Below are 24,144 nucleotides of genomic sequence, written 5' to 3' on the forward strand. Positions count from 1 at the left end.
TAATAATTGTGCTGGCATTATCTTCATTTTCATAGCAGTTGGAGTCTTCTATTTTGAGTAAATACTAAATATTCTAAGTATAATCTCATATCGGTGGAGCCTTAAATTATTAGCTTAAAGTTGTGGTTGAGTTGGTTTCTTGACATGGTATCAGAAGCCTGGGTGATAAGAGGTCACAGGTTCGAATCTCAACCACACTTCATTAAAGTGAAATATTTAGCGCCTATGTATATCCACACTTTTAGCCTAATGGGCTCTCGTGTGAGAGGACATATTAGAGTATATAATATACCTCAACCATCAGCTTAAACTTTTGGTTGAGTTGGTTGCTTGACATTGTCCCCATGAGCCCATAACCATTTATCATTTTTCGTTGATACATTATTAATGAGAAATATTATTGAATTGTTTCAGAAATTAATTCATCAAGATTCAATTACTAAGAAGCCCAGATCAGAAACTGTGGTTTTATTTGAAGAAACATCAGCATTAGCCATTAAGCAGTAATGAATCATTACAAGATAATTTTGGGTTGGTGTTTGATCAATTTAGTGTTGGTTTCAAGCTATGATTGGAGAGGAAATTCAATTGAAATGGCGGATGTATATATGAAATACAGAGATGAGAATCAAGCAGTTGAAGTTAGAGTTGAAGATCTTCTTAGCAGAATGACTTTGGATGAAAAGATTGGCCAGATGACTCAAATTGACCGGGCTGTGGCCTCCTTTGATGTCATCAAGACTTACTCCATAGGTAACATTTTTTTTAACACAAATTGTTTTTTTAACTCAAGTAGGCATTAAGAATACAGTAAATAGATATTAATCTTTAATGATCTGGGCTTGAGATACGTTTCTTAAATAGACGGTCTCTCAAGAGACTATTTTTTTTATACAAATTTCATTATGAAATGGTCTTATCACAAAACAGGTGTCTCATATGTGAATTACATAGCCTAATAACATAAATTATTAATATATAAACTTCTAATTTTAAACGTTTTACCAAAAAGATAATTTCTCCCTGTATTTTAAATTTTTAATTTAAGCATTTACTCAGATCTTTTTGTTGTAAAGGTGAAATAACATTTATAATAACTTTAATTTTCATGTGGCTAAGCCCTGCTCATCCTTAGTTTGGAGGCTAGCTTAAAATATATTTTGTGGATTAGATTTCCACTAGGTTTATATATGTTACGAACATAAAACTAAAATCGCATAATATAAAGTAGCATTTATAATTTGAACTTTAAAATTTAGAGTAAGGTGTTAACTATATGGTATACTCAATTCATTTAGATCAGTGTGATATGAAAATTTTACATATTTTAAAAGTAAATAAGTGATGAATTTTACCTGCTCAATAATTTTTAGTTTTTATTAAAATTCAAAAAGAATCAATCCCTAAATATTTTCAAATTTTGAATGATAACTCCGTGCACTAAGGTGCCACTTATTGTAACATTTTCGTGGGACAAAAAAAGTTTTCTTTTGATTGAAGTTGGGTTTTTTTGGTTTTAAATGTGAAATAATTTATACCCAATTATAGGATTAGGCCTAATTTTAAATTTGAGATTTTTTGTCTGAAATAATGTTTAGCTTGAAATTCTAAGGGTTTGTTTGTCGAATTGCACTTGGTTGGGTGTTGGTTGATTTGAATGGTAAAAAATATTAGCCAACAAATTAGTTGTTTAAGTCACTTGTCATGGAGATATTTGGTAAAAGATTTTTCGTTAGCTATTGGCTATTTAATAAAAAAAGTAACTTAAAGCTAAAAATCAAAAATAAAACTGTTAGAGACGCCATTATTGTATTGTTCGAGCTTCACTGAAGCTTAAGCAAGAAGAATACAATAAGAGGAGAGAGAAACGAAGGGTTTAGGAGAAAGAAAATAATCATTCTGTTTTGGATTTGTTATTGCATCTTATCTTCACAACTGTACAGTACTATCCTTATATACAATAAGAGGATGCAAGAATACTAAATGACAAAAGACTAAAAGGACAAAGCATGATAAAGGTTTTTCTTTACAATACAGTAACAATAAAACCTAATATATCAACACCCCCCTCAAGCTTGGGGTGGAGAATGCATTCCAAGCTTGGAAAGAAGATGCTTAAACTGTGAGGAAGGAAGTATTTTTGTAAACACATCGGCCACTTGATTGGAAGTAGGCAAATAAGTCAGTTGGAGGAGACCTTCCATGTCCTTCTCACGCGTGAAATGACAGTCTATTTCTATATGTTTGGTGCGATCATGGAGCTCGGGATTGTGGGCAATACTCAGAGCGCATTGATAGTCACAATGGAGAGTGACAGGCTTGAGATTGGTCACACCTAACTCTTCAAGGAGACGGACTATCCAAGTTATTTCAGAGGCTGCAGAAGTCATTGCATGATACTCGGCCTCAGATTATGATTTTGAGACAGTAGTGTACTTCTTCGATTTCCAGCTAATGGGAGATTGTCCAAATAAAAGCAAATAACCAGTAACGGAACGACGGGCATCAATGCAGGAACCCCAATCCGTATCAGAAAAAGCTTGTAATGATAAGTGGTCAGAAGCACAAAGCAGAATGCCTTGGCCGGCAGTACTATAGACATAATTGAGAGTGTGCTGGAGAGCCTGAAAATGATCTTTAGTAGGAGATTGCATGTATTGGCTCAGTGTCTGAACGGTATAGGTAAGATCGGGACGAGTATGAGTGGGGAAGCCGAGTTTGCCAACAAGACTACGGTACAATTGAGGCATGGAAAATAGTGGGGAGTTGCTTTTTGCAGTTTGAGATTAAGAGGTAAAGGAGTCACCACAGTTTTGAAGTTGGAGAAACCATTGTCATGTTGTCATGTAAGAGCTCTTGAGTGAACTTGTGTTAAGACATAATAATACCATCAGGAACATAATTCACCTCAATACCAAGGAAGAACCGTAATTGTTCTAAATCTTTAATGGTGAATCCTTTATGAAGGTACTGCTTTATATCAGAAATCATGGCAGAATTATCACCAATTAGTATAATATCGTCAACGTAAAGTAACAGAAGTACCCGACCTTTTGATAAACAATGAAGAGTCATAATGAGACGGAGTGAAACCTTGTTTTGGAAGTTCAAAATTCAACTTAGCAAAACACTGACGAGACGCCTATTTGAGACCGTAGAGGGATTTTTTTAATTTGCAGACGGAATTAGAAGAATAGGAAAGACCCGGAGGCAAACTCATATAAACATCCTTATGTAAATACCCATGAAGAAACGCATTATTGATGTCCAATTGAAAAAGAGACCATTTCTTAGAAGCAGCGAGTGCAAGAAGACAACGAATAGTTGTCATTTTGACGACGGGAGAGAAAGTTTCCTGATAATCAAGACCATATTCTTGTGTGTAACCCTTGGCTACCAAACGAGCTTTATAGCGCTTAAGAGAGCCATTCAATTTCAATTTGATCTTATAGACCTATTTGCAACCAATGGGCATCTTACCAAGAGGCAAAGAAACGATGTCCTAAGTGTTGTTTTTGTCAAGAGCCTCTAATTCAGATTGCATAGCTTGAACCCAAAGAGGGTCCTTGATGGCAGCAGCATAGGATTTTGGTTCTTTGTAGGAGGAATTGGAAGCAAGAAAAGAAGCATGAGATAAAGGGAGTTGGTCACTAGATACAAGGTTGCACCAGTGAGTGATGGTGTTATTGCAAACATAGTCTTGAAGATGGGTAGGGAGTTTAGTTTGTCTTTGAGAATTACGAGGAGGAGCAGTAGGTGATACCAAGTATGAGGATAAGTCAACAACGAAAGAAGGATGATCATGTGACTTAATAGGCAAGAGTGAAGAGGGAGAATTGGTGGGTAATGACCGTGAGTTATTAGATGAGAGTGGGGTAATGGGAGATGAGTTGTCATGGAGTAAAGTAACATCTTGGGAAGAGGTACTATTATCATGGGAAGTGGTAGTGCTTTCTTGTGATAAGGAAGAGAGTATGGGACGGTGAGTAGGATAGAATGAGACAAAAGGCAAAGGAGTGGAAGAGGGTAAATATATCTTGTGAAAATCTTTGGTAAAAGATGTGTTAGCATGAAATGGGAAATTAAATTCAAGAAATATAACATCACGTGAAATGATAATTTTTTGGTTGATAAGGTTATACACTTTGTAGGCTTTTTGAGCAAACTGGTATCCAAAAAACACATGGATCAGCGAGGCTGAAATTTCTTACGACCTTGCTTAAGTGTAGAAATATAGCAAAGACAACCAAAATTGCGAAGATGAGTAATAGTAGGAGCATGACCGTATAATTTCTCGTAAGGAGAAACAAAATTGAGGCAAGATATAGGCATGCGATTGATAAGAGAGCACGCACAAAGCACACATTCACCCCAAAATTTGAGGGGAACTTTGGATTGAAAAAATAGAGCACGAGCAACCTCCAATAAATGTCTATGCTTTCGTTCGTCAACACCGTTTTGTTGCGGGGTGTCGCTACAACTCTTTTGATGAAAAATTCCTTTAGATTGATATAGCCATAACATAGAGCCTTCACAAAGCTCTTTGGCATTGTCAGAGCGAACAATTTGAACTTTGCTATGAAATTCTGTGTCTTAAAATTTGTAAGATGGGAAACAGAAGATTTGTTTTTCATGAGAAATATCCAAGTACAACGAGTAAAATCATCAACTATAGTGCGAAAGTAAGAACATGAATTATATGTATGTTGAGTGTATGGTCCCCATACATCTATACTGAAAAGGGGAAACAAATTTGATAGAGCTATGGGAAAAGGGAAGCCTATGTTGTTTAGCTTGTGGACATATAGTACAAATGACATGATTCTTTAATGGTTTTGTATCAACATCAGGACAAAGTAATTGTAAAGTATGTAAAGATAGGTGTCCTAGGCGCATGTGCCATAGCATGGAGGAATCTGTTTTATTGCCATGAGTTGCCAAAGTGGCTTGAGAATGAGAAGAAGTTGTAGTAGAAGGCTGTTGAGTAGTGCAATAAAGACCATGAAAAAGCTTACCAAGAACCAGAGGCTTGAGAAGAATGTTAGTAGCACATAAACGTTGTACAGAGACAAGATTGAATTGAAATTCAGTGACATAAAGAACATTTTTGAGGAGAATGTTATCAAGAAGCTGTACATCACCAACCATATCCATACGGACCTTACGGCCATTAGGAATAGTAACAAAATGGCTTTGACCAGTGAGTTGATTGATATGAACAAAAGAAGATAAAGAATGACACATATGGTTGGTAGCACTACTGTTCAGAATCCAAGCAGATGAATCATGTTTAGAGATAAGACAAGAAATACCTACGAGAGTATGATTGTGAACAAGGGTGGTGGAGTCAGGCGCACAGTCATCATGATCAGACTTTGTGTGTTTGCATAGGAGAGAGACAAGAGTATTAAATTGACTAGGAGTGTGCTTAATAGAAGGAGAAATGTCATCAGGATTAGTATGAACAAGAGCAGCAAGGCGTTTCCCATTCTTAGTGGAAGAAGGATAGCCATGGACCTTGAAACAATGCTCGATAGAATGACCACTAATTTTGCAGTGATCGCAAAAATAGCGTGAGGGACGTTTAATACTAGAAACGTTGTGACGTTCATGAGGTTTTTGTGAAGAGGAAGCAGGATGTTTCGGATAGGAACAGTTGCACTCTGAAACAAAAGCCATAAGATCAGGTAAGGGGTTGGATAATTGTGTAAGTTCTTTGTGACGTTGCTCTTGAAGGAGAAGACGGTATGCTTGAGAAATAGTTGGAGGTTGTTCCATCATAAGAAATTGGTTCTAACTTGTTGAAAATTGTCATTAACCTTCATAAGAAAGTGCATCATCCGTTGATCTTGTTACAACTTAAGAAATTGCTTAGTCAAGCCACAAGTACAACCGGTGTATTTACAATAAGGTAGAGGACTCAAATGATCAAGCACATCCCAAATAGTCTTCATTTTGGTGAAATAATCAACAATGTGTTGATCACTTTGTTGAGTCATGTTTATAAGCTGTTCTTGAAGAGAATAAAGTCGCGCTATGGATGCTTGACCAAAACAATCTTCAAGATCCAACAATATCTCTTGAGCAGTACTACAATACGTAACACTCTTGGCCGTTAAACGATCCACAGAAGCAATGAGCCAGCCTATTACCATATTATTGCAACGAGTCCGGGCTTGAAAATCAGAAGAAGTCGAAGAAGGCTGAGGTAAGGAACCATCAACAAAGGACATCTTGTTTTTAGCAGTAAGGCCAATGATCATCGAGCGTTTCTAGTCAGAGTAACCGGTGTCGTCAAACGGAATAGATACAAGTTTAGAGCCAGCATGATGTGAGGGATGCAAATAGTAGATACTGGAAGGATTTTGCGTAGGATCGAGTTGAGAATCAGTAGGCATAATGATGTTGGATATTTAGGGTTTTCAAGAACAATGAAGAAATCAGAGAAAAAGAAAGGTAGGAAATAGCGGAAGCAAAGAACAGTAAAAGAAACTGCAAGATCGAAGGTTTAGGATCGAAGTAAGGCTGATACCATGTTAGAGACCGCCATTATTGTATTGTTTGAGCTTCACAGAAGCTTAAGCAAGAAGAATGAAATAAGAGGAGAGAGAAACAAAGGGTTTAGGAGAAAGAAAAAGAATCATTTTGTTTTGGGTTTGTTATTGTATCTTACTTCACAACTGTACAATACTATCCTTATATACAATAAGAGGATGCAAGAATACTAAATGACAAAAGACTAAAAGGACAAAGCATGATAAAAGTTTTTCTTTACAATACAGTAACAATAAAAGCTAATATATCAACACAAACTACAAAGAGTAGATTTTTGAGTAAATGTTTTTGATTTTGCTTAAAAAGCTATCTATAGTTGTTTAAAAGTCATTAGCAAATATTTTTTTAAATGTTTAGACCAACCAAAAATCAATAAAAAAATCGAGAAATATTCATTTCTCAACCACTCCTAAATTAAGATTGTGAGCAGAAAAATGAATTGAAATTTCATAAAAATGCAGGGAGTGTGTTGAGTGGTGGAGATAGTCCACCATTTCCAAAAGCAAAAGCGGAAGATTGGCTAAACGTAATAAATGATTTTCAAGAAGGTGCATTGGCTTCTCGTTTGGGGATACCCATGATTTATGGAATTGATGCTGTTCATGGGCATGCCAATGTCTACAATGCTACTGTTTTCCCACATAACATTGGCCTTGGAGCCGCTAGGTAAGTTCCTATTACTCATTTTTGTGTCGGGTTGGTATCAAATTGTACATTCTCCCGATTTTGGTCTGGTTCGAGTCGATGTAATTGACTAAGGAATTTTATTAAAAAAGTGATAATTTTAATAAATATTGCACAAAAACAAAATTAACTAGAAATATACTAAGTTATGACTAAATATGAGGATGTAGACTTAAAGCGTAGATCAAAAAAAGAAAACGAGTTAAAACGGTCAGGTCCTAACTTTTTGGATATTTTAGGGTTAGGTCATAATCATACAGATGATGATATACCGCTAAAAAGACCTACATCTAACAAAAAGGTAAGTTAAAAAATTAGTATGCAGCAACCTTAAAATGTATTAAAATAGTAAATACTTGATTGACAAGTACAATCATAAAATTATTGGAACTACCTGCTATTATATGTATGCAATCTTGCAATCTCTTTTAACTATAAATCTTTACTAGTGCAACTCCTTTAAGAGATACTGTTAGGCATTATTGTTTCTTAATCTGGTTGCAGAGATCAAGACCTGATTCGAAGGATTGGTGCCGCGACTGCCCTGGAAGTTAAAGCTACAGGGATTAGATATGCCTTTGCTCCTTGCATTGCTGTAAGCATCTTTGTACAAAATGCTCACATAGATGTACTTTGATGTGTCTGACAAATAGTTGTAAATTTTAGGTTTGTAGAGATCCAAGATGGGGCCGTTGCTATGAGAGTTACAGTGAGGATCCTGAAATTGTTCGAGAAATGACTGATATAATCTATGGTTTGCAAGGAACAGACCCTACTGGATCTCAAAATGGCATTCCTTATGTTGGTGGAAGGTACCATTTCTATGATGTATTTCATCATTTAACAGAATTTTAGCATCAAATTTTGGATGTCAATTCATTTAACGTGTTCAAAGGGATAAAGTTGTAGCTTGCGCAAAGCATTTTGTGGGTGACGGAGGGACAACCAAAGGCATTGACGAGAGCAACACAATCGTAAATACTGATGAATTGTTCAAAATCCACATGCCTGCCTATCTAGACTCGATCAGTAAAGGGGTATCGACAATTATGGTCTCGTATTCTAGCTTGAATGGGAAGAAGATGCATGCTAATCGTGATTTAATCACAGGTTATCTCAAGAACACTCTCGGGTTCAAGGTGATAACATGGTCTAAAGCTGATGCACATCCGTTTTTTCCAAAAGTTGAACAATTTTCATTCTCATTAGTATCGTTTTGAATAAGCAGGGAATTGTTATCTCGGATTGGGAGGGACTTGATAGAATGACTAATCCATGGGGCGCCAACTATACAGACTCCGTCTTGGTTGGAATTCAAGCAGGATTAGACATGGTTAGTACCATTTTAGTTTAGCAAACTTCATTATTTTTTTTAGTATAATTTGCAAATTACAGCTTTAAAGGTTTGCACTTTTTGCGAATTGCAAACTTAATATTTGGCCTGAATGCTATAGCATTTGATACTTTGGTGGCTATAACTCGCAATAAATAAACATTGAAGCTGTAATTCACAATTTTTTTTAATCACTGTAAATGTGATAATTTATTAAATTTTCAGATCATGGTTCCTCACAACTATACTGAATTCATTGACATTCTCACTAACCTGGTAAAGAACAACTATATTCATATGGAACGTATTGATGATGCTGTGAGGAGGATATTGCATGTCAAGTTCACAATGGGTCTCTTCGAAAACCCTATGTCTGATTTTAGCCTGGTACATGAGCTTGGTAGCCAGGTAAAACAAGAAATTTTCACAAGTTCCCTGTGTTCTATTAGTATTGGGGAAATAAAATGTTGCGTACATTCAACCCTCAGAACCCCATTCATAGAATGTACACAATCAGAAATCTTGAAAGTTTTAAGTTTCAGATTTGACTTATGTTTTCTTTTGCAGGCTCATAGAAATCTAGCAAGGGAGGCAGTTAGAAAGTCTCTTGTTCTGCTAAAAAATGGTAAAGAAGGAGAGACCCCATTACTTCCTCTCCCTAAAGAAGCAACAAGAATACTAGTAGCTGGTTCACATGCTCATAACTTGGGTTATCAATGTGGTGGATGGACTATTAATTGGCTGGGATTTACTGGTAACAATGACACAAGAGGTGAGCTATAAATTAAAAGTTCTTATTTCTAACTAGGGTATGATAGCATTTATCCAATCCCCAAAAGCCCGCCTAGGCAAGAGCCACTAATGACATAAGGGTGAAACAGTTTTGAAATTTTGAAACCAAAAGATATACTTTTTGGTTTTGGAGTTGTTTTGAAGGTGAGTATAGGGATTAGGGAGTAGTTATTTTTGTGTGTAGATAAAAGATATTTGTTTAAACGTGTGGACGGGAATAAAACAGGTTTACAGATTTCATTTTGAAATATGTAAATGCGGCAATATAAGTACGCTATGATGGACTAGGAGAGTAGTTGGCATATATTGTACTGATTAAGCCAGATTTGTTGACTTAGATTGTTTATCTTTGTTTTCTTATCACTTTTTTATACAAATACTTTAAGTTGTTGGAAATATTTCACATGTGAGAAAAATTCACATCGCTAAAAATATTGGGTTGTAGACTTGTATAGAATGCTTGGTGAGTAATCCTCCTAATACCACATAGTTTTGGAAAAGAGTGAAATCATCAAGTGTTGTATGCAAGTCAATGCTCATTACCGTGGATATGTGGACCCATGGGGCGATGATATAATGAATTATCACGCCTAGCATAACCATCTGAAGAAATGAACTAACTCAAACTACCCTTTTTCTGAACAATGAGCAGGAACAACAATCCTAGATGCTGTGAAATCCAGTGTTACCCCAACTACAGAAATTGTGTACAAAGAACACCCAAATAAAGCATTTCTCAAATCCAACAACTTCACACATGCCATCATAGTCGTAGGGGAGCTTCCCTATGCAGAGTATCATGGAGATAGCCAGACACTCACAATGGCAGAACCAGGTCCCTCTATCATCAACGATGTTTGTGGGACAATCAAGTGTGTTGTCGTTGTTATCTCAGGCCGCCCCATCGTCATCGAGCCCTACATTGCATCGATCGATGCTTTGGTAGCAGCGTGGTTGCCCGGGACAGAAGGCCAAGGCATTACTGATGTGCTGTTTGGTGATTATGAGTTCACTGGAAAGCTACCTAGAACATGGTTCAGAACTGTTGATCAACTCCCAATGAATGTGGGAGATTCATACTATGATCCACTTTTCCCTTATGGATTTGGTCTGACAACTAACAAAATATACTTACATGATACTCATTCAGAGATTCAGTATGAATGATAAAATTCAAAAAAATTTTATACAATTTTTTTTCTAGTTAATGGTATAGGAGCACTATACTGCCAATATTCCAAGGTAAAACTTGTATGTAAAATTTACAAAGTAAACTATGGGTTATGGTATTAAGTTACATATTGGATTTTTTTTGTAAAAATCTCAATTTATACTTGTTATTTTGTAAATACATGAATAAAACGATAATTATATTCACAATTTTTTAAATTCAAAGAACATGACAATAGTGAAAATAATATTGATTTTAATGATGTATCCAAAAAAATCGATGAAGGAAAATCTAAATATCATAACGTCTTTTTGAATGTCATACATAATCATACTGGTAATAAGCTAAAACAACAATCTTTATCAAAACTAGTTCCATGAAATAAAGGCTTTGTAACCTCTTGGTTTTCAAACACATCAAACAACAACCATTGTAGAATCTCGTATGGAATTCGATTGAAAACTACACACCTGAAAAGGGTTTAAAGTAGGGATGTGAAACAGATCAGATAGGGTTGAATTTGGGTTTAGATCATATATAAACCGGTCAGAAAAACCTTGACCAAAACCTATCCCGATTAGTTAATTGAGTCAAAAATAACAACCTCAACCTGACCTGCAACAGCAATAAATTAGGTGGACCTAATTTCGACCCACTTAACCTATTTAAAGTTTTTTTATATATATATTTTAGGTTTTTTAACATTGACTGCATGTAATTTTTTAGGCTTTAATTGAAATTTTATAATCATGAGTTATTTATTTTGTATTTACTTTGAAAAATAGAAAAATATTAAATGAATTAAAGTTTAGGATATACGTATAACGTATTGATTTAACTCGGAATTAACTCGTTTAATTAAAAGGATTATACAGGTTTGTTTCAGGTTTAAAATTTTGACCTGAACATAACCCATTTAATAAACAGATCAGGTTGAATCGACCATCGACCTATTTAACTAATAGGGTCAAAAATCAGAACCCAAATCTACTTATGTTGGGTAAGGAGTAGGTCAGATCAGCTTTTGTCAAGCCTAGTTTAAAGAACTTGCTTGAATTGGAGCTCTCTCCTGTCTTCTCTCAAGAATGTGGATTGTGGAATACCTACTCGCCTTGTTCAAAGTTCATAGTTCTAGGTAGGGATGGTCATGGGGCGGGTCTGGAGCGGGTCTGGCAAGACTCGGACCCGGACCCTTTTATTTTTTTTGGATCCAGACCGGATCCGGACCCTAAGGGTCCAAAATTTTCAAACCCAGACCCGGACCCTACGGATCTGATAGGGTCTAGGGTCCTTAATGGGTCCTTAATGAGTCTTATACAAAGCCTCTTTGATTTGTCAAAATTGAACCTTTTTCGAGTCTTTTTATATTTTTGTAAGCAACTTATTATCGTATTACAAACACTTGTTACAAAAAGTTATCAATCGATATACCAATTTAACAATTCATTTCAGTACCCAGATTCAAGTCCATAATTAGTATCACACTCCGTAAACTTCCAAAACCATTAGAATCAAACAATAAACATCATAACTGAAACTTTAACTCAATGCGCAATCAAATTATTTCAGTACCTAAAAACAAACCAAAATTAGAATATTGTCGCCTCCATAATTTCCAAAACCATTAGAATTAAACAATAAACACTGTAATTAAACTTTAATCTCGGCGAGCAATCAAAGTATTATACATGTACAACAAATGTGCAAATATCATCAAAATTTTAACAAAAATAAAAAAAAATAAAAATAAAAAAAAAATTTAAAAGTTTAGGGTCCGGGTCCGGGTCTTCACCTTAGGACCCGGACCCGTCAAATTTTTTTTGGATCCAGACCCGGACCCGGATCCGATGGGTCTAAAAAACTAAGACCCAGACCCTTAAAAAAGGGGCGGGTCCGGGGCGGGTTCAACAGGGTCCTGGACCCATGACCATCCCTAGTTCTAGGGATGGTCATGGGGTGGGTCTGGCCGGACCCAGACCCTTTTATTTTTTATAGATCCAAATCCAGATCCGGACACTAAGGGTCCAAAATTTTCAGACCCAGATCCAGACCCTCTGGATCTGACGGGTCTACGGTCCTTGATGGGTCCTTAATGGGTCTTAAACAAAGTCTCTTTGATTGTCAAAATTGAACCTTTTGTGAGTCTTTTTCTATTTTTTTAAGCAACTTATTATCGTATTACAAACACTTGTTTGAGTACATGAAATTTAAATACAAAATAATTACTAAAAAGTAAAAAAAAAAATATTTAATTGTATAGGGTCCGAGTCCAGGTATAAGGGGCGGGTCTAGGTACTGGGTCTCAAGGTCGGGTCTGGGTCCGGTTCTGCACCTTGGGACCCGGATCCAAACCTTGGGAAATAATCTCATTTCTAATGCCCATTTTTTATCCCGAGCCCATTTATCAAATATGGGATTTTATGAAGTTTGGGAACAAATACCCAATCCCATCCCATAATCCCATATGCCAAACACCCTCTATTATTAGAACTATTTTTATGAGAGAGCTCTTCCAATGAAACAATCTGACTATTTAATCCATATATACTAATAGTCTTTCAGAAATACCGTCTCATACTCTCATACCACAAATTATGCACAGCACAATATAATGTTTTGAATTAAAGTCCACTCAGCACATATTACTCCCAAATAAGAAGAGCGCGTATTCCCATTTAAACATCCCAAGCTATCAAGTTGGATGAGTCCCTCTTCTCATTTGCAGATAGAGGGATAGAGTTCATCCATGAGAACATGGCTACCGGTATTGCCTGTCTTCTTCTCCTCGCCTTTTTCTCATCATCTTCCTCCGCTTTCTCCGAAGAGCTCGCTTTAGGTATTCTCTTTTTTCTACCCATCCTTCATTTTTTCATTTGGAATTACTAGGGTTTCATTTTCATGTTTTCATCTTTTTCATTATCATCCTTAACTTTTCCACCTTAGCTCCTTTGATAATTGATTGTGTGAGAATTTCTTGATTCTTCACAATTACTATTTAATCGTATAACTCGCTGATTTCGGTAGTTCATTTTTTAGTTCTTTAATTAATTTTTTTAAATTGGTTCCTTGTTAAATTTACTGTTTGAGCTATGTTTGATTTTCTATTCAAAATTTTCATGTTACTTTTTCCAAGTGGAAGACATTGTGAATGTACAACTTTGAAGTTTCTTTTTTTCGTTTTTTTTCCGGGGGGGGGGGGGGGCGTTGGGGGGTGGGTGTGAATGAGAATGGTATCTTCAATCTTGTGCAGTCTTGTACAATGCAGAATTCTGAAGCCTTTTAGTAGACCTTTTTTTTTTACTGCATGATATGAATTCTATTATTTGAATAAGCCTGGTGTTTGCTTCACTCAAAACTTTCTTTGTTCCGGTATGTATTGGCCCTGTTTTGTACAGAATAACGAGTGAATTGGGATCTTTTTGGGGGGGGGGGGGGGTAACACTCAAATGTATTGATGAAAGTTGAAAGTGCATACTAAATAGATAATTAAATTTGAAACACAGGATTGGGCTAAATCCTTTTAATTCGAATCAACATTCTACCGCAATTGAGAGCATCTGAGATTCATATTGAATAAACACAACTTAGATTATGTTTGCTCAGAACATACCAATCAAAATAATAACGTGCTACAACAGGTTTTTTAAACAAAAAAAGAAAAGAGAAAAAAAGAAAAAAAAAGGAAAAACTAAATGTTAAAAACTGAAAACCAAAATCCATCCCTTACATCCAGATATTTCGTTGACCAAAAATAAAAATGGTGGTACTTTCTTCCTAATCCGCAAGCATATGGAAGAAGGTGAGACTTATGAAATGTTGCCATGGTTTTTGATGAACCACAAATCCACAACCATATAACAATGGGCAACAGTAGGATGCTACAACCTATGGCCAACTCTTGAGGAAGGTCGAGAACTTGAACATATGAGTTTTTATGTTTTATCTAGCATTTGGTTTTTTGTTTTTGTGATTTGTGATGGTGGTGATGGGTATCATAGCCTTTTAGGAGTGGCGGAGAGCATGGTGCAAGGTGAATTTTTAGGTGAAGGATAAGATTATTTTAAGTGAATTTTTCTTGTATTTTTTGAGTTAGAATTTGTGACATCTAATTGATGAACAACTTTAGCAACTAATGCAATATTTTATTCCTTACAAATTATTACACTTGTTAGAACAAATAAACAACTATCAACTATCTTATTTCAAGTCATTATCACTTATCATTCAACGTAATCTGTTGTACACTTTAGTATCCACTTATTGCCAAAGAAGGCCATTATGAGTGCTATAGCAAATACATGGTTTGATTATTGTTCAATTAATTATTTAAGTCTTTGTTTTAGAAAGCATGAGGTACTTAAAGGTGATGGGATGGTAGAGTGTAGCATTTATTTAGAAGTGAAGGAATGCGTGTTTGTCAATTGAGGGGCAAGTTCACTAAAAACCATAGTCATTAAAAAAATCTAAACTATATCATAAAAAATGAAATATAGAATGTACTTTTAGTTTTTGTTTTGTAAAATACATCTTTATTAAAAGGTAAGAAATGAAAAGCTTAGGTGTTTTAAGTTGTGTCGTTGTAATGTTGTACCACAAGCACATTTTTAGTAGAATGTAAGAAATAAAAGATCATGTGCAGTTAAGTTTTAATTTACTAGGGCAAGTGGGCAACTCTTCGCATCGTTCTACTTTATTGTATGAAGGAGAATAGATTACATCATGATGGGGAATGGAAATTTATGGGAACATCTGATGTAGATTAGAGATTAGATGAGTATATCATTCACTGTTCTTGAGATTTCAAAATCCCTACTTATGCATTAATAGATTGGCATTTCCATCCAAGTGAGTGTGTTTTCCAGAGGTGGATACTGTGAGAAAACTAGCTTTGAAAATAATAACAGCAATAGTTTTGGCAAAAGGGGTGGAACATCTATATTGTGAGTTTTAATTAAACCTCACAACACTCAACGTACTGGTTCAATTGATGTAGGAATTTAAATGAGAAAAGAAAAATTAAGATAATTCTTTAGGAGCTGCCACCAAGTGCCATGCCTATAGTAAAATTTATGTTACTGCAAATGCATAGTATACTGAACATGCTATGTAGGAGGGAGATGAATTTAGGAAACTAAATTTGGAAAATGCAAAAAATTTTTGTAACATCTAATTCAAAAACTAAAGCAATTATGATTTGCGTAATCTCTTGAGCTATGTTTACTATTGACAAAAATTGTAAATAATGAGGGGTAATAAAGCTAGTTCGGTTTAGTTAAAGAAATTTTAGAAAGAAAAGGTTATCATGAAACTCTAAAGATACTGTTAGAATATTTTAATATTGACTGTTCAACCCTATTTTGCAGTTGTTGGTCAGTCTACTGCACTTCAGATAGTCCCACGTTTACAAGTGACAAATTCACCTGGCGCTAAGGCCAATGTCAATGTTCTTGCTGAAAGAGTTCATATATATGGCTTGTCAAGGATGAAAAATCTCAGAAGATTTTCTGATGCCGTGACAATAAAAGTCACCAACCTAAATTCTAGTTTTAATACTCCAAATTTTGAGATTTGTTTCCACAGGTAAGTAATTATGTGGTTATATTGAAATAGAATTTTCATTGCATAGATACCAGATAATGAAAATTACTGATCTTAGGTTTTTTCTTCCCAAGTTTCACTAGTGAATGTCTTTGTTTAGCTCAAATTGCATATGCTATTTTTGTAGATTATCTCGTATGTGATATGTTTGGATTGATGATGCATTGCAATTAAAGGTGTGAATAAAAAAATGCAAACTTCTCTGCATGGGAGGAATTTTGCGTAATACATAAAGAATATGAATTTAGGTCATGAGATGCAATTGAAAATTGAAAATCTTTTCTTAAATGATTATAGCTTTAGGTACTGAGATGGAGTTTTATACAAAACTAATTATTGAAATGGAGGAATATTTTTAATTAGGGAAAAGTGCCAAAGAGAAAAATGTGCTTTAGTTACTGAGCCATGCACTAAATGGAAATATAACATTCTTACACTAGCAGTGAATCTAAAATAGAGAATTTCCATTAGGACAAATTCGATTGTACCAAAAAATTTATTCAAATGTCACCACAAAACTTTGATTCTTTTAATAATTAATAGTGAAAAACTTATGATAAGCACTTTATCTGACAAAATGATGTTGTCTTATTTGGAAACTAGTTTCGTTACCCTTTTCCACTTGCTTAGTATCCACGCTAAAGATTAATTGCCTTTCTAAATTTTTATGGATACAAATTTTCTAATTAGGTGGTTGTATATATTTTGTCAAAGTTTTCGAAATGAAGGGTGTGTAGCACCTTTACAAACAGGGGCGGAGCTATGTGTTGGCCAAAGTCCGTAGCGACCCGCCCTCGAAAATCATTAGTGAAATTACAATGTATAAAGCTATTTTTAAAACAATACTTGTTCTTGTTGTCAACGTAACAAAACTCAAATACACTGAATCTCATTTAAAATTTTGTTCCCATTCACCTAAATTATTTTTGTAAATTTGATATGAAAACTTTTGGTCTTTCCTCGCCTCAACTCCTAGTTGTGTTGATGTTTACAAACTTTCTATTTATGTGGCAATAATAGTTTATTTAAGTTTTTCGGAATCGATGAATGTGTGAAACTTAAGTCATGAGAGAAAATTCATGTTTACGTTACAGGAATTTGTCTCTTGGAGTAGGGATGTGCCCCCCCAGCCAGTGGCAAAAGGCTTCTAAGGGCTCATGCGTTCAAAGGATGTCACCGTTTGACAACAAAATTTTAGATATACGGATGTCCCGTTCCTCATTGCAAACATTGGAGTTGACCCTTCAAGAAGGTAAATTGTTTTTGTTTCCTAAATTGTAGTGCGGGTTATGTTGGAACTAATTTAGAATAATCTCACAAGTTATTTTCTTGTTAAGGGAACGTTTTAGGATGTTCTTGTTCATGGTCATATGATGATTTCCTTTTGGTGTTGAAAATTTCTTTTTTGTATCCTTGACTTTAGACTTTAGACTTTGACTCCTATTTGCTATGCATGAATTTCTTAACATCTTATTTTAATAAATGGGCATACTATGCACATTGTAACTACATTGGAGATATTTTAAAGGTACGCTAGAACATTATTTATTAATATTCAATTCTAACTTGCTTGAGTTAAGTTTTTTGGAGTTTGGATGGAATTGTTTCTTAGACTATTTAGCACTCCCGTTTTCAATCAATTGAACATCTTGTTAATAGTCCCCTTAGAGCTAAAACTAGAAAAAGCTTCTCGCTCTACCCTGTAAAGTCCTATGCTTGCTTTTGTTTCTTTTTTTCCCAAATGTGAGCATCGTATATTCTCAATGAAATCGGTTTCCTACTCACAATCTTCTTAATAAGAGGTCATTCTAAAACTCACTAGTCACGTGCAAAATTAATTAGGGAAACATCTATTTGGTATTTTGGTATAAATAGAGTGGGCTATACATTAAATAACAAGTTTTGTTTATGGAAATTGGGGTCTTGTCTAGGAGTCAATGTACTTGAATTAGTTAGAATTGTTTGCCATGTCAATCACAATTTTTCCTCTCTTTGGCTCTTTGTTTGAAATGCTTTTATATTAAAATAAGGTCTAGAGTTTTTCTTTGGAGCAAGTTGGTATTAACAGTATTTAATGTCTTACAAAATGGACAAATAAAAGGTGTAAGAAGTATTTTGGAATAACAATGCACTTGAAAAAGACAGAGAAAGTAGATTTTGATAAATTTTCTTGAACTTAGACATTAAAGTTGAAACATAAGTAATGAGTTGATCATTAGGTTGAGCATGGAAAGGAAAATATGTCAAACCTAAACTAATAGGAGAGCTATATATCACATATATGTGATGGATAATTCCCTCAATGGCATCCCCCACCTAAAAGAAAAAAGGGTTGATTAGAAGCTAAATTACTGCAAGCCTCATGGTTCTGTCATTTAGTGCTATCCATCTCTTTGGTTATCAACTAATCGTATTACACATTTCTAAGGCTACATATGATGTTTTCAACAAATATAGAATTATGCTATTAACCTCAGTTTTAAAAGGCGCATTGAGGCGTAAATGGGTCTTGGAGCCTAGGTGCCAGGTACAAGGTGAAAGCGCGAGCTTTTCGTAGGTGATGATCACTTTTTTTTGACTCAAAAGCTTATGAAACAGTTCTAGATCATATTTGATACTCGAAATAGTGATATTCATATTATAATTGCATTAAAGATTTAAATACATTCATTATCATTCACTCATTGCGTTGGTTGTTCACAAAGCCTAGTTGTTACAAAAAGAAGAGTGAAATAAAAAACCTATAAGAAAATAAAAAAGAAAAATCTAGCACACATAAAATACATAATTATAAGAAGGAATTGAATGAGTAAATTCTTAAGAATTGAACTAACAAAAAATTAAATATATCAAAGAAAAGTAAAATTGGAAAAAAAAAAAAAAAAAAAGAGAAACTGGAAGATTAAAAATTAAAAGCAATACGAAAAGAAGAAAAAAGATAAAAATCTGAAAGAAGAATAAAAAAAATGAAGAATCTACAACCAATAGGAAAAAAAGGAAAAAAAAAAGATAGTAACTAGTCGTGTGGAGGCTTGGGAGTGAGGTCCACAAAGTTGCAAAATTGTAAGCAAATATTTATTTTGGCTATTTTCTTTTTCTCTCTTCGTAAGCAAGAACAAATCCTCCTTCATTATCCTTCGCTCTTGATAAACGAAAATCTTTTCTCTCATTGTTATATGAAAATTACTAAAAAAACTATTTCTCCATTAAAAAACCAAAAGCGCATAAATCGTAAAAAACGTAAAAGGCGCACAAAAGCGCATGCCTTATGTATATTGTTGAAGCCAGACTAATAGAAACGATTTTTTCAGAGCCTTTGTACGAAGTTCACTTTTCAAAACTAAGCTAGCAACTTGGTGATGTGTTCACTAATCATGTTCCATAGAAAATCATGATCATGTGCAAATAATGTCTCAAAACCTAAGGAGAACAATATCAAACTTTAAATACTTTTGGGTAGTGGTTGTGTTAGACATCCTGTGATCTTTTGTTTTAGTTTTTCTGATTCAAAATATTTGTGTTGCAGATTCCTCTGCATATCGCATTGTGTTTCTGACGCTTGGTACAATGTTAATTACATTGGCTCCTATATTCAGTGAGTCTTTGGTATTCTACTATAGCAGTGCCATGGCTGTTGGGATAATCCTTGTGGTATTAATCGTCCTTTTTCAGGTGATTCTAAGTGTTATATAATTACCGGGAAAACTTCAATTTCAATATCTTGCCATTATTAATAAGTGTTATAAGTTGTAACCATGTAATGTTGTGCAGCGCCCTTTATTGGATACTTATTTTTTCTGTTTATGGTAAATTTTGGACAGGGAATGAAGGTTCTTCCTACCGGTCGAGCGAGTTCTCTTGCTATATTTATATACTCTTGTTTTGTGAGTATCATACTTCTTTCAGTGCTAATTATGACATTTCCGTTCCTTTTGTATTAAATACTTTTTTTACATCCAGATTGGTGTAGGAGCTTTTTTCCTCAGCTACTTGCCCAGTTTGTTTCACACTGTGCTTTCAGAGATGGGTATCAGCGAGGATATGTACATTCCTGTATGTAAGTCCTATACTCGTATGTGATTGATTCTGATCAGTCTGTTGGAAAATTTGAAAATGAATTATAGCATTCTGGTTTTCTAAATTGCAGTCTATCATTTTGCACTTAATTTATTCTATTTTTCTTATTATTTTAATTTTTTGCTAAGAGTAATGCTTAAATAAACAAAAATTTCACTAAATATTTATTTTCCCTTCACCGTTCACGTAGGACCTTTTTTTCGGACCAAATAACCACAATAATTTCAAGATCAATCACACATTTGGCAAGTAAATATAATAACAATATCAATAATTATGATAATTGTGAAGATCTATTACTCATTTGGTGAGTAACAATAAGTACAATATACTAATAATACTTGTTTCAAAGAAATAGCAGCACCACTGACGATGTCAGCTTTTCTATCTAAGAGAACCCCTGACAATTGGATTTATGCTTTCTGGTTTTAACAACCAATCTGAGCCTACGTGTAGTGGTGGAGTGCACACGTTCTGGTTTGGTCTAGTCTAACATTAAAGTCAAACCAGATCGGAAATTTCGGTTTGAAAATTTTCCAAACCGGACCCTCCGTTTAAAACACCAAACCGGACCAAGCTATGTTTGGTCTTCGGTTTTTTTTTTTCTAATAATTACCAAAAATAGACACAACAATAAATCAAAATGTAGACTAAATATTACAAAACAAAATAAAAAAAGTGGTAACATTTCAATATACATAACCCAAAGAAAACAAAACAATAGTTATCAACAATTAACAGTTTTTTACTTTAACATGACTTGAATCAAGTGTCCTGATTCCCATGAATCAAATGTAAAAGTCTAGATCTCAAGAATTAGTCAAATAAATATCCATACTATCAGACAGAATCACACATCTTGCAATTAATTAAAAATGCAATATGTTCGAATTCAAAAAAAAGAGTGCAATATGTTCAAATTCAAAAAAAAGACAGTGCACATGTTCAAATTACCGAAGGCATTTCCTCAACTAGAATGAATTATGTTAACCCAATTAATACTCATAAGTAAAATGTAGGTTTACGGTATGGTCAATTTTATAAAAGCAGACTAAACCGGGAGACTGTAAATTGTAAGATTCAAAGCAAACCGGACCAAACAAGTGAGTTTCGGTTTGGTTTAGTTTGCGATTTTTGCCGAACTTTGTTCAACCCTACCTATATGGAACATATTGTGGGATATTAAAATTTGGTGAATAAGTGGGAATTTTTGTTATTTTGACCTTAATTTGATAAAAAAAATTATTTTACAAAGACAAAAATATGATAGCTTGTAATCAATCGTTTGAGCCGGCTATGTTTGTTGTCCTTTTAGTATTCATTACTGCTGTTCAGTGAAGAAATTTCTTGTTTTTTCCATTTAATTTTGCACAATAGTCTCCATTTTTGTTTTCTCAAATTCTTACCTCTTACCAATCAAACGATAAATAAAGTACTTAATTTTCATGTTTTCGATTTAAAACTATCTATGAGTAGTTATCGAGCATCTACCACCAGTAAAAACGTTTGAAATTTAGGCCCTACCCTTGCCTTACTATTTGTTATTCCCTCATATTCTAATCAAATGTCCCATTCTTTTTTTTTTGGTATTGTTCACCAAATCACTTGGTTTGTATTCTATTTTCAATCTAAAAGTTAAAATATAGTCAAGTGGACTCTTGTTTGATTCGTCTTGAACTCTCGATGTAAATTTTATTTATATTAACTTTTTATACTTTTTAACCATGAATAATTAGAGAATTTAGTATTGAAATAGTGCATCGGCAAGTGTGCAAAACCCAATGGGATATTTGATTCGAATATGAGGGAGTATTTAAGAATATTGTCATAGGAAAGCACTTTTTATTAACATATGTAAGAAATATACTGTATGTAATGCGAAAACAAATGAAATGCAGCTGGAAATATTCTTGTTGCTGTTTATTGCAATTGCTGGGGCATGGTTAGGCTTTTGGGTTGTTCGTAAACTAATTCTCACTGAAGAAGGGGCGATAGATACAACCATCTCCATATTTGTGGCATGGTCAATACGGCTTTTGGGTGCTGTGATGATTCTGCAGGTACTTCAGTCTAGACTACAAGTAATGATGTATGCTTGATACGATAGCACTGTAGTTTCTTTTTTTTTTTTTGATATCATGGATTTTAATGATTGTATGTTAACCTCCAGTGTACTTTGGATCCTTTGCTGGCAGTAGAAGCATTGATCTCTGCTGTTCTCATATCATCAGTTTTACGCAAGGTTTCCAGACCACGATTGCTACATAGGCTTTATGGGTAAGAGTGAGGACATTTGTTTTTGGTTTATGACAAATCGATTTCCTTAGTATATTCATTCCCATGGTGTAATTGAAGGTCCTGAACTTGTTTATAGTTATGAACTTGGATCTTTTGGGTAGCTTTTGTGTCCTCCGCCCATTCTGGTTCTGGAGGTGGAGGAGAGAGTGCAGTTGATACACTGAAATAAGAAATTGTAAAATCGGTGTACCTGTTAGTTGTTTCAAACTTAACTGGTAGCAGAATGGAAATTGGTCGTGCTCATGAACTAATAAATTGGTAACTTTTGAATGTAACTTATAGTTCTGAATTCTGATGGTGCCACTGAAATTCATAAAACTGTTTTGATCATTGCTTTCAAGAAATGAAAATGTAAAATCTCCGGTTTTTTATTTTTGTAGGAAATTACGAAAATCAGCTATCATAATACCCCAATACTCTTCAGGGCTATCTAACGGAGCTCCTCCACCGCCTACGGAATCTGATACCTTCTATTCTAGCTATCATAATACCCCACAGAGGAGGAAACTTTCTAAGGAAGAGTGGAAATCAATCACCAAAGAATGCACGAAAAAAGGATTGCAAGAGTTGGTTTCTTCTCCTGATTTTAGCAGATGGGCTGCAGCCCATGCTGAGAGAATCACGTTAGCTCCAATTAAGAAAGAACCGTGGGTAATTTCGTGGCTGAGGTAGGCCGGAAGTTGATTAGGCATTTAGTATTGATTAGAAGAACGTAGAGGGTTTTATCTTATTGTTAAGTACTGCCAGTGGGAAGTATTGGAGATGAAGGATTCTAGAATGTGCACATATTCCAGAATGTGCACATAATCTACATCAATGAATGTGTGGATTGAATGAATTGTTTAGGCATTTTAGCATGTTTTGTAATTAATTTTAGCTTGTTTTCCACTTGCCGGTAAAATGATTACCATATACTAATTACTTATGTACTTCAGTTCAATTGTTTTTACGCTAGACTAGACCAGAATCTACAAGTATCGGGAAGAGAATGATGTACTAGGAATGTGTATTGGTCATCAAATTGATCATAAATATTGATGAATTTTTTTCTAATGTTTAAAATTCGTATTTGATCTTTGTAATGTTTTAATCATTTAATTTTATATCAAGTTGATCACTGTGACAAAATTATTGCGCTTTTGTCTTCAATGATTAATGATGAATTGTGATACTAATACCTTTTTGTATGCACATGTTTTATGGCATTTTTTCGCTAATAGCTGCCAATTTCTAAAACCTTTATCTTTGAATTTGGTTTGAAAGCTGCTCATTAGAATAGTTAATTTGGTATTTAATGGAATTCTGAATAAGATTTTATAGTGATTGTCTTTTAATATTGAAATTTGACCATAATTTACCAAAGCTAGGACTTTGCTGCACACTTAAATGACTGTTCCCAAAAGCAGCTGAAAGAACATAGATGTTCTAACCCAGTTTTCAATCACTATCACCCTCCTTATGTTGGGAGATCTACAACAACAATGCCAAAGCCTTAATCCCTAAAGATTGAGATTAACTGCATAAACCAATCATTTTCGATGGTCGCCCATATGGATTTTTGTTTTCTATTTATTCCGATTTTCTGCCATCTCATTTGTTAATCTAAGTACTAAATACACCATTTTCTTGTTTTGTT

At 34.4% G+C, this 24,144-nt stretch overlaps 2 protein-coding genes across 2 annotated transcripts; both read left to right on the forward strand.

Moving 5' to 3' along the window:
• LOC130820864 (uncharacterized) lies at window positions 1-10,730 on the forward strand. Its single transcript, XM_057686406.1, has 10 exons — window positions 1-179; window positions 415-753; window positions 7,017-7,221; window positions 7,744-7,834; window positions 7,906-8,051; window positions 8,135-8,378; window positions 8,468-8,572; window positions 8,798-8,980; window positions 9,140-9,344; window positions 10,017-10,730. Exons 2-10 carry the CDS (start codon window positions 507-509, stop codon window positions 10,529-10,531), a joined length of 1,941 nt encoding a protein of 646 aa, XP_057542389.1. The 5' UTR covers window positions 1-179; window positions 415-506; the 3' UTR covers window positions 10,532-10,730.
• Window positions 10,731-13,179: 2,449 nt separating this feature from the next.
• On the forward strand, window positions 13,180-23,636 carry LOC130820657 (uncharacterized). The gene is made up of 9 exons (XM_057686111.1): window positions 13,180-13,371; window positions 15,899-16,115; window positions 17,228-17,385; window positions 19,660-19,805; window positions 19,955-20,017; window positions 20,094-20,186; window positions 22,109-22,270; window positions 22,381-22,487; window positions 22,889-23,636. The coding sequence occupies exons 1-9, from the start codon at window positions 13,290-13,292 to the stop codon at window positions 23,178-23,180; spliced, it is 1,320 nt and encodes a 439-aa protein (XP_057542094.1). The 5' UTR covers window positions 13,180-13,289; the 3' UTR covers window positions 23,181-23,636.
• The last annotated feature ends 508 nt before the right edge of the window (window positions 23,637-24,144 follow it).

The sequence above is a fragment of the Amaranthus tricolor genome, chromosome 8 (assembly GCF_026212465.1).
Source record: "Amaranthus tricolor cultivar Red isolate AtriRed21 chromosome 8, ASM2621246v1, whole genome shotgun sequence".
Classification (NCBI taxonomy): Eukaryota; Viridiplantae; Streptophyta; class Magnoliopsida; order Caryophyllales; family Amaranthaceae; genus Amaranthus; species Amaranthus tricolor.

Coding starts and splice junctions, on each gene's coding strand:
- LOC130820657 (XM_057686111.1), top strand. CDS start 13,290: ATGGCTACCGGTATTGCCTGTCTTCTTCTCCTCGCCTTTTTCTCATCA. Junction 17,386..19,659: donor GGAGTTGACCCTTCAAGAAG/GTAAATTGTTTT, acceptor TTTGTGTTGCAG/ATTCCTCTGCATATCGCATT. Junction 19,806..19,954: donor TATTAATCGTCCTTTTTCAG/GTGATTCTAAGT, acceptor AATTTTGGACAG/GGAATGAAGGTTCTTCCTAC.
- LOC130820864 (XM_057686406.1), top strand. CDS start 507: ATGAATCATTACAAGATAATTTTGGGTTGGTGTTTGATCAATTTAGTG. Junction 754..7,016: donor CATCAAGACTTACTCCATAG/GTAACATTTTTT, acceptor ATAAAAATGCAG/GGAGTGTGTTGAGTGGTGGA. Junction 7,835..7,905: donor CCTTTGCTCCTTGCATTGCT/GTAAGCATCTTT, acceptor TGTAAATTTTAG/GTTTGTAGAGATCCAAGATG.